Below are 15,135 nucleotides of genomic sequence, written 5' to 3' on the forward strand. Positions count from 1 at the left end.
CATTTGTTTTGAATTGACATCAAATACAAATAATGCCCGGACGAATTACTGCATAGATTACACTTTCTTATTACACATTCACAAACTGCACGGAATTTTTTTGTGTCCGATTCATCGATTGGTCATATAGTATACACATTATATAACTATTAATGTTAGACCTTATTTGCTTACTTATTGGTTTTATAAATTGAAAAAGAAATATCGTTAATTTAGCTTGTGTATTGTGTAAATTATTTTTTGTATGTAATATTTAGTTATCTACAAAGTATTTTTACACAGTCGTGATTTGTACAAATTGTGCTTATTTTGCTAAAAATTCATAGAGAATAGGGCTCAGCGCGAAATTTGGCAAGATTTTGGTGTGGTGAGAAGTTTGTTCAGTGACCTTTGCCAACTCACGCGCTGGGAACTATACTGAATTACACATAGTCTAAACTCTATATTAAATACACATAATGACACTATTTTCTAATAATACTAGGTACCTTAATACTGCTACTCCTTATTTTAATCTCCAAACAAAAACAAAAAAAAAACAACTTAATCTTTATTGATTTTTGCTTTAGTTAAAATTTATACCTAAACACCTATATTTGTTGTGGAATCTTTGGCACCTACTTTGGCTCTTTGTGAGAGCTATTAATAGCTATATAAAACTATGCATTTACAGCATCCCACCTACATGTTTTCAATTTCTAAACTAAGACTGACATTCTATTTTAAATTTAAGCTTAAAAAGCTCATATTGAAAATAGACTGGTCTCATTATTAAAAATAAAATTTCTAAATATCGTCTAAATTCGGTTGTTGTGTTTTACAAATGTATACACAAAATTATAAAAACGTATTAAGCGATAATTGTTCTTTGAAGGCGATATTTCAAACCAACTATGTTATATGTTTTAGCCTATATCAAATAATAATAATTGTCAGAAAAAGGGTTAAAATGGCGGATTCCCGGCGATCCTAAAACCAGTTGACTATTGCCTTATAAGATGGGCATGAACATGATAATGGCCCATTTATTACTACTTTATCCTGGTAGAGGAGCTTCCTCGTAGAAATCTGGTTCATCATCGTTGTCAATATCCTTTTGCACACCATCCAACTGAAAAAATATAATTGTTTATTTAAACTATCTTTTGACTTGAAAAGGGATTTACTTTTGGTTAGAATTTTTATAATTCTGTCACTCCTTATAAAAAATGACTAAATCTCATTTTTTTAAATAAGATCATTATCTTGTTTTTTAATACTAGATAATTAAGTAAACAAAAGCATTTTTGAGTATGCTAGTGGCGTATAATCTGGAACCTGGGTCAAATCGCCGCGAAACAATAGTTATTCGTAGGCCGAGAAGGATGTTGTGTGTGTGTGTTGTGAGCTTTTTAAAAGCTAAACCACCAAAATTTTATATTTATTTTATTGAGTGAGATCTGTAGATAATATACTATAAACTATTTCTAACTCTCTCATGCGCAAGCATAATTAAATCTCGAATTTGACTAATTAATTATTGAAAGTTCTAATATGCTATGATATAATTTTTGTTCATACCGCTCGTAATTGTAGAGGAGTGAAGAGGTAAACCAATGTCATTCTCAATGGAACCATAAGCACTATGAAAAATGGCAGAGCCAATGAAATCCTCGACGATTTCACAGCATAAAGAATGCAGATACCCATAATTTGGATACAAGTAAACAGATGCATTTTCATAGTCGGCACCTGTAAATTAACATAAGTTACTTAATATCTCAATTGATTAGTACATAGTACACTCAATTTTGAAGGCCGTCATTGCAAAATTCTCAACAACATTATGTTAAATTAATTACACACCAATTATCGACTAATTCAATTTCATTTTCGTATTTTTTTCATTTATCGTCAAGTTTACAAAGACATGGTCGCAATCCATGTGGTTTCTTTAAAAAAATAATTTACAATGAAACATTACTCACTCGTCTAACGTAGGGTACTTGCGGGTGATGTTTAACTGGTTTTAGAAGTAAAATGGCTCTTTCCCAAAACTGAATTCCACCTAAAGCCGATATACCCATGTACAAGAAAACTCCGAATAGCACGGCCATTGGTACGAGACGTAGCCAACCCGAGGCAAGCACAGACACTCCCACCATTATCGCTACTATCAGACCGGTCAAACGTTGTTCTGAAAAATTGCAGGTGTAATGGTTAAAATTCGTATAATAAATATAGCGAAAGAGAGACAGAGTTATTGTCAGTTCTTCTCGTCAGTTTTACGCCCTGGATTTCAGAATTGGCAGTAAATGTAAAATCAGAAACATTCATGCTTTTAACTGACATTCATAGTTGCCTTTGTTAAAAACCAACCTATTTATTCTACCGTTTACCTATTTTATCCAACTTTATCTTGGCTACGGTACGACCAGCTAGGATTGTATTACTACTTACTATAATGATTGCTTGCACTTTATTTTTGAAGGTACTTAAACATAGGGTACATAATACGCTAATCAGAAATGTTGGGGAGACTGGGACTGCCAAAAACCACACTCGTGGAAAGCGGTAATTGCTAGCAGTGCCGCAAGCGCGTACAAGCGTACGTGTTGACACCTGAGTCTGATCTATTTCTGATTTTACAAGACTTATTCATAGTTTGTTGTAGAATGCATGTTTTCTAGTTTTGTTTTGGTAAGTTTTCTATTGCCTTAATTAAGTGACTGTTAGAATAGAAAGTAATAAAACAAGTAAATTTACCTTTAACTTCAACAATATGTGGCTTATCACCGGGTGCATGGGTTGTGGACATCACTGTTAAGGCTGAAACGTGGCTAACAGATCGCACTGTAGCTACACACTGCCACGGTGCTCCGAACATTCCACAAACTGCATTCACTAACGACATAACAACTATGTCCATGTGGAAACCGCTGCCTTTCTTCAAACGGCGCTCAGGTTTATCAATAATTAACCTATTACAAATTCATTATTTTATTAAAAAATACATACATTTAATTAAAAATACAAAAGCATTCGCATCAATATAGATTCGCAGAGCAATTAAACTAACGCACAGCAGTGTGCCTAGCAAGATTACGTTTAGAGATGAATTAGTTGTATAAGTATGGCAAAAAGTTAGTGCAACAATAGCATATATATTATGATAATAATGCTTGACACACAAAAACTTAAATTATGAGTACTCATATTGGAAAATATATCATTTTTGTCTTACTCCGCAATGTGCGTTTCCATGAATACGATGATGTAAACCATAAGTGCTGGTAAAACCATGGCTCCTATTGCCCAAATAGGAATGGTCTCTAGCCCTGGGTTAAGAGGTACAAGCCAGGAACGATCAGCTGTAGGACTTAATCCGTCTGGGACCTTCAAGTTTTCTGTCCAGACTGGTACAATTGCAGACACACCCACCATAACAATAATAGCGATTGGGACCCCGAAATCTCCAAGCGCACGACGTGCCTGAAAAATGATTAGACATTCAGTCCTTATGAAAAGGTCACCAAAATCTGAATCTTAATAGTTATATTATAGTAAAATAAGCAAAACGAGTCTAATGCCATACTCGTGAGGTATCATTAGATTTAACATCGCTCCCAATGGAATACTTGTACTACGCTAGTAGTTGATACGTACACTACGACCCAAAAATTTTCCGTTCCGGAATATGCGAAGGTAATAAGCGATTATAAATGTCGAAAGAGTCAAAATAGTGCAGAAGAGCGCTGTGTTTGGTTGCGGTGATATAAATTGCTTTGGTGGAGGTAATGGCGTTGTGATATTTGTTAAACCATCTGTAATAAAACACATACAGAACATTAAGTAATTACTAAAATAAACACTATTTGATTAACATGTCTATAGTCAAGTTATTTCTTCAATTTGGTAAGAGAGGAGATTCAATGATTTCTATACCCAACATAAATATAAGTCTTAACTTTGCAACATTATTTATTTATCTTTGTGTATCACGTAAATGCAAAGCGAATTCATATAATTTATTTAAACTTTTCTGTTATTATCACTCAATTAAAAATTTTAATTTAAGCGATTACTGAATTGGCATATTATCTTACAAAAAAACTTTAAAAGAGTTCGAATACAATTTTACTTGGTCATGAGTTTTACAATAAAGAAATAAGGTTACTGAACTCAAAATTAATCATCTAATAAAACAATAAATATGATATATACATCGGAATTTCGTACCTGATAATGTAGAATTGATAATTGGCGGAGAAATTGTTATATTTTCTTTCTGGCAATAATCGTATCCAAGTGGATGCATTCGATACAAGTTAATGATATTTGTGATCGGCTCTGATATAAATATCATAGAAATAAGGAACGCAAAAATATCTTCCGTGAACCTGTAAATAATTTTTATCATTGTAGCACGAGCCATAAGTGGCACTTATTGATAATTGTTCATCGAAATAGCGCAATAAACTGAAGTACTTTGCTATAATGCTTTATTATCATTTTATTGTAATCTTATTTATCAAATGTGCTGTTGGGAATAATAGAAATGTAAAGAAATCTTTGTTTAGGCCATTATACCTAGGTAACTCTGAAAATGTTTAGAAAATAAACAACGGCTTAATGTAGAAAGTTGCCAATATTTTTATTGTTATTCGAAGTAATATCTGTTCCTCTCTACACATATTCGCATTCGATGGAACTACTGAGAAAATCAGCGGGGCCCATTCTTCCTTAGGGGTCTCTTCTATGGCATTTTCGTAGGCTTTCACCGCATCTACAGGGCTCCTAAAGCGAATACCTCGAATTTTATCTTTAGTTCTTGGTAATAAATGAAAGTCGCAGGGCGCCAGGTCAAGACTCTATGGTGGATGACTCATTATCTTGTCGAGATAGTTACCTACCATAGTCAAATATTCAATAGTCCGTTTTGCGGAGTACGCTCAAGCGTGTCTCAAACGTTGACCAAAGAATGAGGCAATCATATTTTTTCCTTGACTTCTTCCTTTCTGTACCTTAGTTGGCCGATCCTCGAAAGGAACCACCCACTGAGCTGTTTGTCTTTTGGTTTCGGGCTCGTGGCAATATATGCAGCTTTCAACACCTGTGACGATGTCAAAGGTGTTGAAAGCTGTTGAATGTCATGTTCACAGCATTTGAGTCGCCGTTGAACTTATCTAACATTTGGCGACACCAGTCCATGCGACTGTTGTCTGGTGTTTGTGGTCGACGGTTAAAGTATGGTCTGGTACAAAGTTTCCTGACGCATACATATTTGTGTAATATTTTTTGAAGTTAACTCATACCAATGCCTAGGCTTGCCCGTATCTACTGATAGGTCACTTTCTTATCTTACTATCTATCATGCGTCACACAGCACTGATGTTATCTGCAGTAGTCGCTGTTAAAGGAAGTCCCTCACGCGGATCATCATTGAAATTGCTACGTCCACGCTTAAACTCGTTAAACCAATTGTAAATAGTGGCACGAGATGGGGCTTCATTAAGAAAGGCTAATCGCTGCCCATCATAGTTTTGTTGTTGAGTAAGCCCACAACGAAAGTCATAATAAATCATATACCGAAAATTTTTTCGCGTTAGGTTTATTCTCACATGTAACAAGAGTTTTAGATTTGCCGCCAATTCACAAAAGCAAATGACAAATGAATACAATATGCTACATTAGGTTACCCAAGAGTTCTACAATTAAAATTCCAAAAAGTTTTCATTAGCAATCTTTCTAACTGGCCAGTTCTAAACATTTTCAGTATTACCCACGTAAGCTCGAGTATTTTATTAAATAACATTTACGATTGTGAAAGATTTTTTGCAATCGGTCCAGAAGTTTTTATATTAATATTAAAAAAAACAATCAAATATAATACCTAGTACCTAGTATCATCATATTTCTGCAAAATGATGAAGTTATTTAAACAGGAGATTATTTTTTAATAGCTGGTTATTAACACTTTCGTACGTTAATTTATCTAATCTTTTTAATCGACTTATTATGTTAAATTGGAATTAAACGTAATAAATCAATGTATAAAATAATAGTACAACGAATGGAGGTATATATAAAAGTAAAACTCGCCTAGTAATTTTCTTGACAGCCACACTTCCCTCTAAAGATGCCACGAGGAGGGCTATTACGATCATCCATAAACCACAGTACATCCGCGCTGCTAGAAAGTCAAAACCGTACGAGTGACAGAAGCTTGAAAGGGATTCATCCAGGAGTAAGAGTGGACCCGTAGCACCTGTGATCATCATTGGTTGGCCAGCAACCAATGCAAAGAATACGCCTCCAACGGATGTAAAAACCTATGACATATACAACATTTAATATATTTTACAATGCACTGCTAGTCAGAAAATATTGATATATTTTTTGTATTTATATAGGCATGAATAAAGTTTTCTATGAAAATTATAGTCTGGAGGTAGACGTGTAATAATCGGGACACATGTGTACGGCAAAATAAACTGAAAAAACTTAAAATAGGAAAATAAACAAGTGCTAATTGTGTAAATACACACTTTGTGGTTCACATTATATGTAATATAAAATTTGTCATAGATACATGAGCAATGTGATAAATCGTTATTGATAAATAAATAGGTAAGTCCGCAATTCCTTATCCAAAGATAGAATTTGTAGGTAGATATAATATCTTTACAATAATCAAAATTATATAATTTTTGTTTTATATCAGACCATTGATAAAACCAAGGTCACGTACCAAAGTTTCCGAGATTCCTATAGTGTTATACGTCTTTTCTGCTAGTAAACCTCCAAAAGTGATGGCCGATGACAGTGCAGCAAAATACATAAATATAGCCCCTGCTGCACACTGGCCATTTAGGGCATCTCGGAAATCCGAAACATAATGCGGATAACGTCGTCTCATATCTCGTATAACTCCTGATAATGAAAAAGTTGAATCAATTTTAAATGCATCAATGACTAGATTTTTTTGTTTAAAGTCAAGTTGTATTATAATCACATGCACTTAATGTAAGATACTTCAACGATAATAAAGTCGCGTTACACACAATTCTGCGCCTGTTCTATTAATCATTATTTATTTTAAGCAGGTTTTTTGATCTTTCCTATTTGCAACGCACAAGGAAGTTTTAACTGAAACTAAATAAACAAAAATGTTTGACCAGCACTGCTCTTGTATACAATGTTAATGGTGATTGTTATAACATTCAGTAAAACCTTTTTTAATAATTAATTTGTAAATATATGAGCAGTGTTCGCCGAGTGGCTTCAACGTGCGACTTTCATCCCCGAGGTTCGATCCCAAGCTGGGCACCAATGCACTTTCGCATGTGCGCATTTTATATTCGTTCGAATGGTGAAGGAAAACATCGCGAGGAAACCGTCTTGCCTTAGACCCAAGAAGTCGACGGTGACGTGCGTCAGGCACTGGAGGCTAATAACCTACTTGTCTATTAGATTAACAAATGATCATGAAACAGATACAGAAATCTGAGGCCAAGACATAAAAAGGTTGTAGCGCCACTGGTTTATTTTTAATTTTTAAATAAACTTACCTCCAAACAAACGTCCCGTTTTAGATAGTGGATCATCAGGCTCCTTATCTGGCGGCCCACCACTTTCAGCAATTAATAATGCTTTCTTCTCCTCAATTGGAGAAGCTTCTTCTGTTGTTGCAGTTGCAGCACGCTTCTTTTCTATCGCATCGCGTTTACGGCGACGAATCATTTCACTTTTAGCTCGTAGTTCCTCGAATGGCAACAGAGCTTGTCGCTCCCAATCACCCGGTGGTAAAACAATTGAATCATCCAAGAACTCATTTATAGCCGATAGAAGCTCGTGTCGGTCTTCAGCTTTATATGCAATCGAATGAAAGGTTGGATTAGACATAAGTGTTGAAATTGATCGACCAACTTCGTGGTAATCAAGTTGCGCAGTTGTTGGTCCAAGAAGAATGAACATGAATCGCACTGGAATAGGAACTTCCGTAATGGAAGGCATGAGGATGCCATGAGCCAGTCGAATAAATGCAATGGTGGGTTGGTCAAGGAACCCGACCGCTCCAACAAGAACCGTAGTAGCTTCCGCATCGTCGGGGATTCTTTTCATAATGGAATCATTATGGGGACGTCTTAATTTATCCTGAGAATCTACTGCGGCAGCTGCTAGATATTCAACTTCACGTGTATCTAAACCAGCCGCTGACGATTTTTTACGTGTATCCAATCGATCTCCTATAATCATGTGCGTACTCTGCCGACGTTTGAAGTCTGACAGGTTCTGTAAATATAATTTATGAATTAATTGTGTTATTTAAGTGTAGTAAATTGATTTGATTGCTTGTATTCATTTACACGTTTTTTACACATTAAAGAGAACACGCACACAAATCGTTTAAGATTTCTTATTAAAAAAAATCGGACTTCTTCAAATTGGTTTCAAGCAATCTATACATATATAATCTAAATAACTATTTATACGTCGTGCAGTCTAACAAAATAGTAACATGACTTTGAAAAGCCGTTCAGAAGCGACTACGTGATAGATGGAAGATCATTAATATTATATATCATGTTTCACACTAGGATTGCCATTTGCTAAATATATGGTATTTCATGGTGTATATGATATTTGTTAACCGTGAGAACTATAATGTAATGGAAGCAAAATATCAACATATAGGTACGTTAGCACTCAGGTCGTCGTGCGTTGACTAAACAACTGTAATAACAAAAACTATTTCCAGAATAAAGAATTATAATCGTATTTCCGGTTGTGTTCCTTAAATGGTTTGAATTAATCAAAGAACGACAGCCATGTTTAAAATCAAAGGGGATACCAATATTTTGAATATGACAATGAAACTAAGACACTGCTACTCGAGGATATGGGCGTGAAATAGGTAAGGGTCACGCGCACAGGAGTATTCCGTACGATAAGATGAGTGCTGTGTCTTCGGCAGGACCCGGTGGTGGAGCAAATTGAACAGCGAATTCGTCCACCCGGCCCAGGTGGACCCAAAGCGCTATCTTCTAACCACAGCGACTGCGTACGCGCAAATTATCAAATTATACCATCCTGTCAAATTTATTAAAACTTGGAACCCTAAAGTCTAAGCAGAAAGATGTAAACCAGATTTTAAAAACGCCCAGTCATACAATTTTTGATAGGTTCGTTCCATAATTCATGCATATCGTGTCACCTTAATCTTAGATAACTAGCCATGACAAGTAGGTAATTCCAAACAATATTTTATTTCTACATACATTCCTATTAGCTTATACAATTGTTGTTACGATGATCTTATCTCGTGCAAAATTAAGATAAGATATTTAATTTTTTATAGAAAATTGACGACGTATTTTACGTATTGCGCATTGAATTTATTTAGTACCTGCAAACTTGTGTAGGAGGACTGTTTTCGGCCACTTATAGAAAATCGGAACTTCTCGTCATGGACATGTTTGTGACGTAAGAGAAGCGATCGCAGCACCACGGCCTTATCATCCTCTGCTATCAATCCATCTGAGAACATGCGCTCAACCACCCTGTAATACATCAAAAAAATATATTGTAATTGTTCCCTACCTGATTATAAATGTATAAAGTGTGTTGATTGTAATTATTGTACAAAAGCATGCATTAAACGTAAGCTACCTATATACGAGTAAGGGGTATAGTAATGTGAATGAAATTTCTAAAAATCATTCCTTAGTGGAAGATGGTCTCTCTGTCATTATATCTACAGTAAAAGTTTTGAGGTTGTCTTTCTTTAACTGTATAAGGAATATATTAAATGTTGAAAAAATGAGAAGATTTTAATATCTACTATCATGTCAAACACTGATCTGATTTCGACGTTATTTTTTCGCGCGTATGTAATTTTTTTTAAGATAGCGGGCATACGAGCCTATGGGGTGGCCATAAAGACAGTCATGCCATGCGTTGCCGGCCTTTGAGGTTTCAGAGGATTCATTAGGTTTCGCGTATTTTTGGGTTACATTAAAATATTACTTTCATTAATACTAAAGTATTTAATATTTTAAGACCTGATAAAGATCTTTAAAGATAGGATACATAATTACATATTTTAATGCTATAATATTTTTGTTTTCATTAAATATTTTTTATGATCACCAACAATAGCAAGTGTATCGCTAGAGTGTTTACAGTTCTTCTGGGAAAAGAGCGCTCTTTTCTTTCCTATAACTCTAAACCATCGCTTTAATAGAACTAAAGATTGTTGTTTTCAACCATTTGTTTGCTCTATATTATGTCATTATAATGGTAGTCTTATTACCTGTAAGCAACACCAGGTAGATCCTTTTCTTCAAGGTCAAGCAGCACAACTCCAGTCTCCAAACAACGCCTCAGGTTCAATAAAGAATGGAAAGAAAGAGAGGCAACGTGAGGTTTACCCCAACGAGCTGATCCCTCTTCCAAATCCTCTTCATACTTGATCCAACGGGCCGTTTCTTTCCACTCCGAGTCACCATCTTCATTGGCCAACAACTCATCGAGTTGAACGAAGACCTTCGTGACAGACATATCGAGTGTTACTGCCAAATTACTTCCTTAGGAAACTTTTATAAAACTACCTCTATCTCGTGATTTGGATTTTTTATCAATATCGCTACCAGTTGATATCAATTTTTTTTATATCTAACATAGATTTAGATAATACCTAACTACTAATTCTGCGGATGCCTTACCGAATGAGGACTGTGGTCCAATAATTTCTTGTTGATGGTGTCAGTAAATAAACTTTGCATGGTCTTGTCTCCACCATCTTTTCTGCTGACGTGGACTGTTGAACCCTACAACAAAGAAAAACCTTGAATTTAACTGACTTGAAATTTTAAACAACTATAAAGTAATATTAGGAACGATAAAGGCAAAAAAATACTTTTAGTTATTACTATAACTTTTTTTTATGGTATATCACAAGAATACATACACTACGAATAGTAACTAATAGAACTTTTGGAAAAGTCATCTTAAATCCAGAGATATCAGATTACAATGTTACATATATATGCTATGTTTTGCGTTGAGCTGGTATTCAGTAAGTTTCCTATCTTTTAAAGTTAATTCGCGCGAGCTCAATTAACGTTCTATATAAGGTATATTTCGTTCCATATAACGAATAGCTAAAACTGTGTGTTCTCAATTTTAATACGTGTAAAAAATATAAAGAAAAAGTACCCTTGATTGAATTTTATGACGACGCAACGCTCTAGGTTCAACACTGCGGTGGCTGCGAAGGTCGTCTTGATCAGCCTCAGGTAAAGGTTCTTCTGTTGCCGAAGTTAGGGCATTCCTTTCTCCAATAGACAGACTCGGTAATAACACACCAACTCTGCCTCCCTCTTGCAAGGAGTACTTGCGGAACTTATGCGGATGTAAGTGGCGACTATAAAAAAAAATTTCTTTATAAAATAATCATAAACCTCTGATCTAAATGATTTTTGTTATGGTAGCCGGGTTAAGTTTTATTACAATGTTCACGATGTTTTCTTCTGTTCATTAGCACTTGATAATCATTATCAAGTGCTGGTAATATTTGAATACATCGTATATTATTATTAAAAAAAAATCATATGAAGACTATTTATTTATATTGAATACTTCAATGTCATGAAACGACTAATACGTTCCTAAACTCACGTTTTCCACATTTCCTCACTACGGTTTAATTATGCTTTACTAAACATATATGGGGAACAGGAACAACATTATTATTTCACTAAATATACGCTTGACATCAACATTTTCACGATTTTTATACATACAAATATTCTTTTAATCATAACGATGTTCAGACAACAAATGGAGATCGCCTACGTTTGAATTTACAATTGTTACAACTATTTATACTACTTTATCACTGCGATGAACGACAAACGAGACTGAGTTACATCAATTCTATGTACCATTTTATTTGCAAACAAATGAAAAAATTTCGACCATAGCGTATTGAATGCTTGTAGAAGCTCGGTTACGATCACGCGAAAATAAATTGGTTCATTACTCTGACAATACACTCCCTTGTAGATTATTTTTTTAAACAACTGGTAACTTCCTAATTTTAATCTACTACGTTAACAGCAACATAAAATTCAGATCTATAAAAAATACAAAAAGTTGGCATTTCTTCTACGTTAAATGGGTCCTTTACAAACATGCGACATTGACAGTGAATCGGTAAGTAATAATAATAATGTTTATTTGCCACAATATTCATTTTACCGGTTTACATGCTGCAAGTATTTATCATCACTACCTCAAATGGCTGTGGATGACAAATTTTCGGTTCCGTTGTGATCAAGGCTTTTAGAAATTTAGAAACAGCTATTTTAATTCCTATTTAATTTGACTGTAAATACCTAACTATTATTAATGTTCTTATGTTTTTTTTGAATGCCAATTTTTAAGATATTTATGATTTAACTGATTTTATGTTTAGACATGTTAGAATGCAGAGCCTGCGACACCTTCATAAATAATTTTACAAGATCTGTGATCTTGAAAAATTACTCACGCGGATTTATTATATATGATTACCGATGCAGTGACCACGTATGTCGTTGAAATACTATAAAAGTATATTATATAGCAAACGCCTAGATTTCATATTTTACATTAGGTTATTACAACATGTCTATTATGTTTGACAATAATAAAACGAACGATTTGCTAATAAGTTTATACATTTACATACCTTAATACAATGCAATACAATCACAAAGAGACTTACTCAATTCATGGAAATAAAGTAATAACAAAACAATTGTTTATATCGTACATCAACTTCAGAGCATGAACACATTTATAATTATTAATATAGCTAGGAATTAACATAATAATAAATCATAGAATTTTATTTGGGCAAGATAAATGGAAGTGTTGCGCGAGTTAAGTTCGGTTGCGGTTACTGAACATTGGGGAAAAAGTCTTTTCGCATTATATGAACTTTTCATAAAATCTCTTTGGCTATACTATTTGTATCTGGCTGGTTTTGGTATCATTAAAATTTTAAATTTAAAAGAAGATAACTCCAAATTAAAAATTAGGAAAATGTGTGATTTTTATTTATTTTTCGTACTGTCAAGATAAGTGAATCTAATGAAGAAATTCGTTACATTTTAAAATTCTACTACAAAAAAGTTAAAAATAAAACGCAAGCCGCGAATTTTTTTTGCGGTGTTTTATGGTTTAAGCGTTTTCAATCCGGGTACACAAAAAAGTCTAATGAGCCGTGTTCTTATTTGTGATTCTTTATTACGACCATTGGTGTAACAATAGGATGGCAGGGCTGGAAAAATGCCACGGTCCTGCGGCCCAAGAGGGCCCCTGCCCAAACTGGCCGCGAGCCCAAAAAATGTTATTTTTATTTCATTGTAAATGTGTCCAGGTTTCCTCAGGTTTCCTTCACCGAAAAACTAAGGGAATAGATGATGAATGCATTAAGATATTATGTTCTATGGATGAATGCAATACGCATTGGGCTAGCCTGAGGACTACAGACCATTCCCTCTTGCCTAAGAGAGGACTTATTATTGTGGCATTATTGGGTATACAACGTGCAATTGAGTACGCTGAAAATCTGGAAGTTTATTAAAATTAAACTGAATACAACGTTTTGACTGATAGGACTCCATCAAAAGAAATTGCCACGGGCCCCAGATGGTATAGTTACGCCACTGATTACGACGTAATGAAACCGAACCTTTTTCGAAGAAGCTGATAACTCGTGATGAAAAGTGGTTCACGTACGACAAGAACGTGCGAAAAAGGTCTTGGTCAAAGGCCGGTCAGGCTTCAAAGACTGTGGCGAAACCCGAGTTAACTCGCAACAAGGTGATGCTGTGTGTGTGGTTGGTTTGGAACCACCAGGCCAAACCATCGAAACTAAACTCAACTGCGAACAACTAATGAGATTAAAGCAAGAAGTTAAGAGAAAGCGGTCGGAATTAATCAACAGAAGGGGTGTGGCTTTTCATCATGATAACGCTAGACCTTACAGATCTTTAGCCACTCAGCAAAAATTAAGAGAGCTTGGCTGGCAGGTGTTAATGCATCCGCGTGTAGTCCTGACCTTCAGATTTCCACCTGTTTCGGTCTCTTCAGAATTCTTGGTACAAAATGGTACCTACATACTTTAGTTATATGTAAATAAACTATAAAAAAAATGTAAAGCAATTTTTTCTCCAACCTATTATGTTGATATGACTATTTGAAGCTGGGTGTCAACTGACTTTAATCGTTAAATATATGAGCTTATAACTAAATTAACAAGAAATTCATGAGAGAATATGAGATTAACAAAAAACTAACATGATTATGTTATTAAATCTTAGTTACACTTCAATATAAAAGTAGCTAGTTGTAAGCTATCGTGGTCTGATAATATAGTAAATTCTCTTTTTAATCATTTAAAACGTTTTATGTAAATGTATATTTTAGAATCTTGTCTTAAATACTTTAAGAATTATATAAAAAATAACGTAATAAATATATAATCGTACCTAACATATACCATTACTTATTATATAATTATTCCCCTAAAGCATAAATATATTGACAGAAAGAGAGAAAATATTACTTTAGGTAATACAGTGCTGATATTCATTTCCTCAAGCTGTTAATGACCATAACATTCAATGGTACTAATAATCACCTCCTTCGGTCAACTTCAATCGTAGTGGTTCAGTTAGATATTAGTCGACATAATACTGTTTCGGATGAAGTAGGAAAAGGGCGAAGAACGAAGAATATGTCTTGCTCCATATTTAGAGGTTATGATGATAGAACAAATGATTTCATTAGGCCAGGATACCCTGAAGGAAGATCTTTATTTTGACCGTCTAAAAGACCAACCTCCGCTAAACTAGTTATCACGAAGTCTATCAAAAATGTTTCTCTAGGTATGGAACTTTACAGCCTTTGTTAATATTTTTTATATACCAATTCAAACTGTAAGCAATCTATATTATAATAGATATATATATATACCGTACTCTTTATTTCAGTTTAAATGAAGTTATCAAACAAAAAAGAGGCAACTGTACAACGTTTTGGCGGCTCATTTACATGTCAATACATTTTCATTGTTTCTATATATATATATATATATATATA

General features: G+C 34.3%; 1 protein-coding gene across 3 annotated transcripts in view; it reads right to left on the reverse strand.

Annotated features, from left to right (window-relative positions):
• Positions 1 to 202: 202 nt before the first annotated feature.
• Positions 203 to 15,135, reverse strand: part of LOC123718477 (anion exchange protein 2) — a 39,061-nt gene continuing 24,128 nt past the window's right edge. For 2 of the 3 annotated variants that reach the window (XM_045675009.1, XM_045675011.1), the window contains 15 exons: positions 11,200 to 11,407; positions 10,707 to 10,811; positions 10,295 to 10,527; positions 9,389 to 9,542; positions 8,929 to 9,039; positions 7,551 to 8,274; positions 6,731 to 6,912; positions 6,082 to 6,311; positions 4,219 to 4,379; positions 3,646 to 3,803; positions 3,224 to 3,471; positions 2,746 to 2,960; positions 1,968 to 2,176; positions 1,561 to 1,731; positions 203 to 1,111 (listed from right to left, as the gene is read on the reverse strand). In XM_045675009.1, coding sequence (XP_045530965.1) covers positions 1,037 to 1,111; positions 1,561 to 1,731; positions 1,968 to 2,176; positions 2,746 to 2,960; positions 3,224 to 3,471; positions 3,646 to 3,803; positions 4,219 to 4,379; positions 6,082 to 6,311; positions 6,731 to 6,912; positions 7,551 to 8,274; positions 8,929 to 9,039; positions 9,389 to 9,542; positions 10,295 to 10,527; positions 10,707 to 10,811; positions 11,200 to 11,407 — 3,184 coding nt within the window. In that variant the 3' untranslated portion in view covers positions 203 to 1,036. The remainder of the gene's footprint in view (positions 1,112 to 1,560; positions 1,732 to 1,967; positions 2,177 to 2,745; positions 2,961 to 3,223; positions 3,472 to 3,645; positions 3,804 to 4,218; positions 4,380 to 6,081; positions 6,312 to 6,730; positions 6,913 to 7,550; positions 8,275 to 8,928; positions 9,040 to 9,388; positions 9,543 to 10,294; positions 10,528 to 10,706; positions 10,812 to 11,199; positions 11,408 to 15,135) is intronic. The other variant, XM_045675010.1, reaches the window with a different exon arrangement.

The sequence above is a fragment of the Pieris brassicae genome, chromosome Z, assembly GCF_905147105.1.
Source record: "Pieris brassicae chromosome Z, ilPieBrab1.1, whole genome shotgun sequence".
Lineage (NCBI taxonomy): Eukaryota > Metazoa > Arthropoda > Insecta > Lepidoptera > Pieridae > Pieris > Pieris brassicae.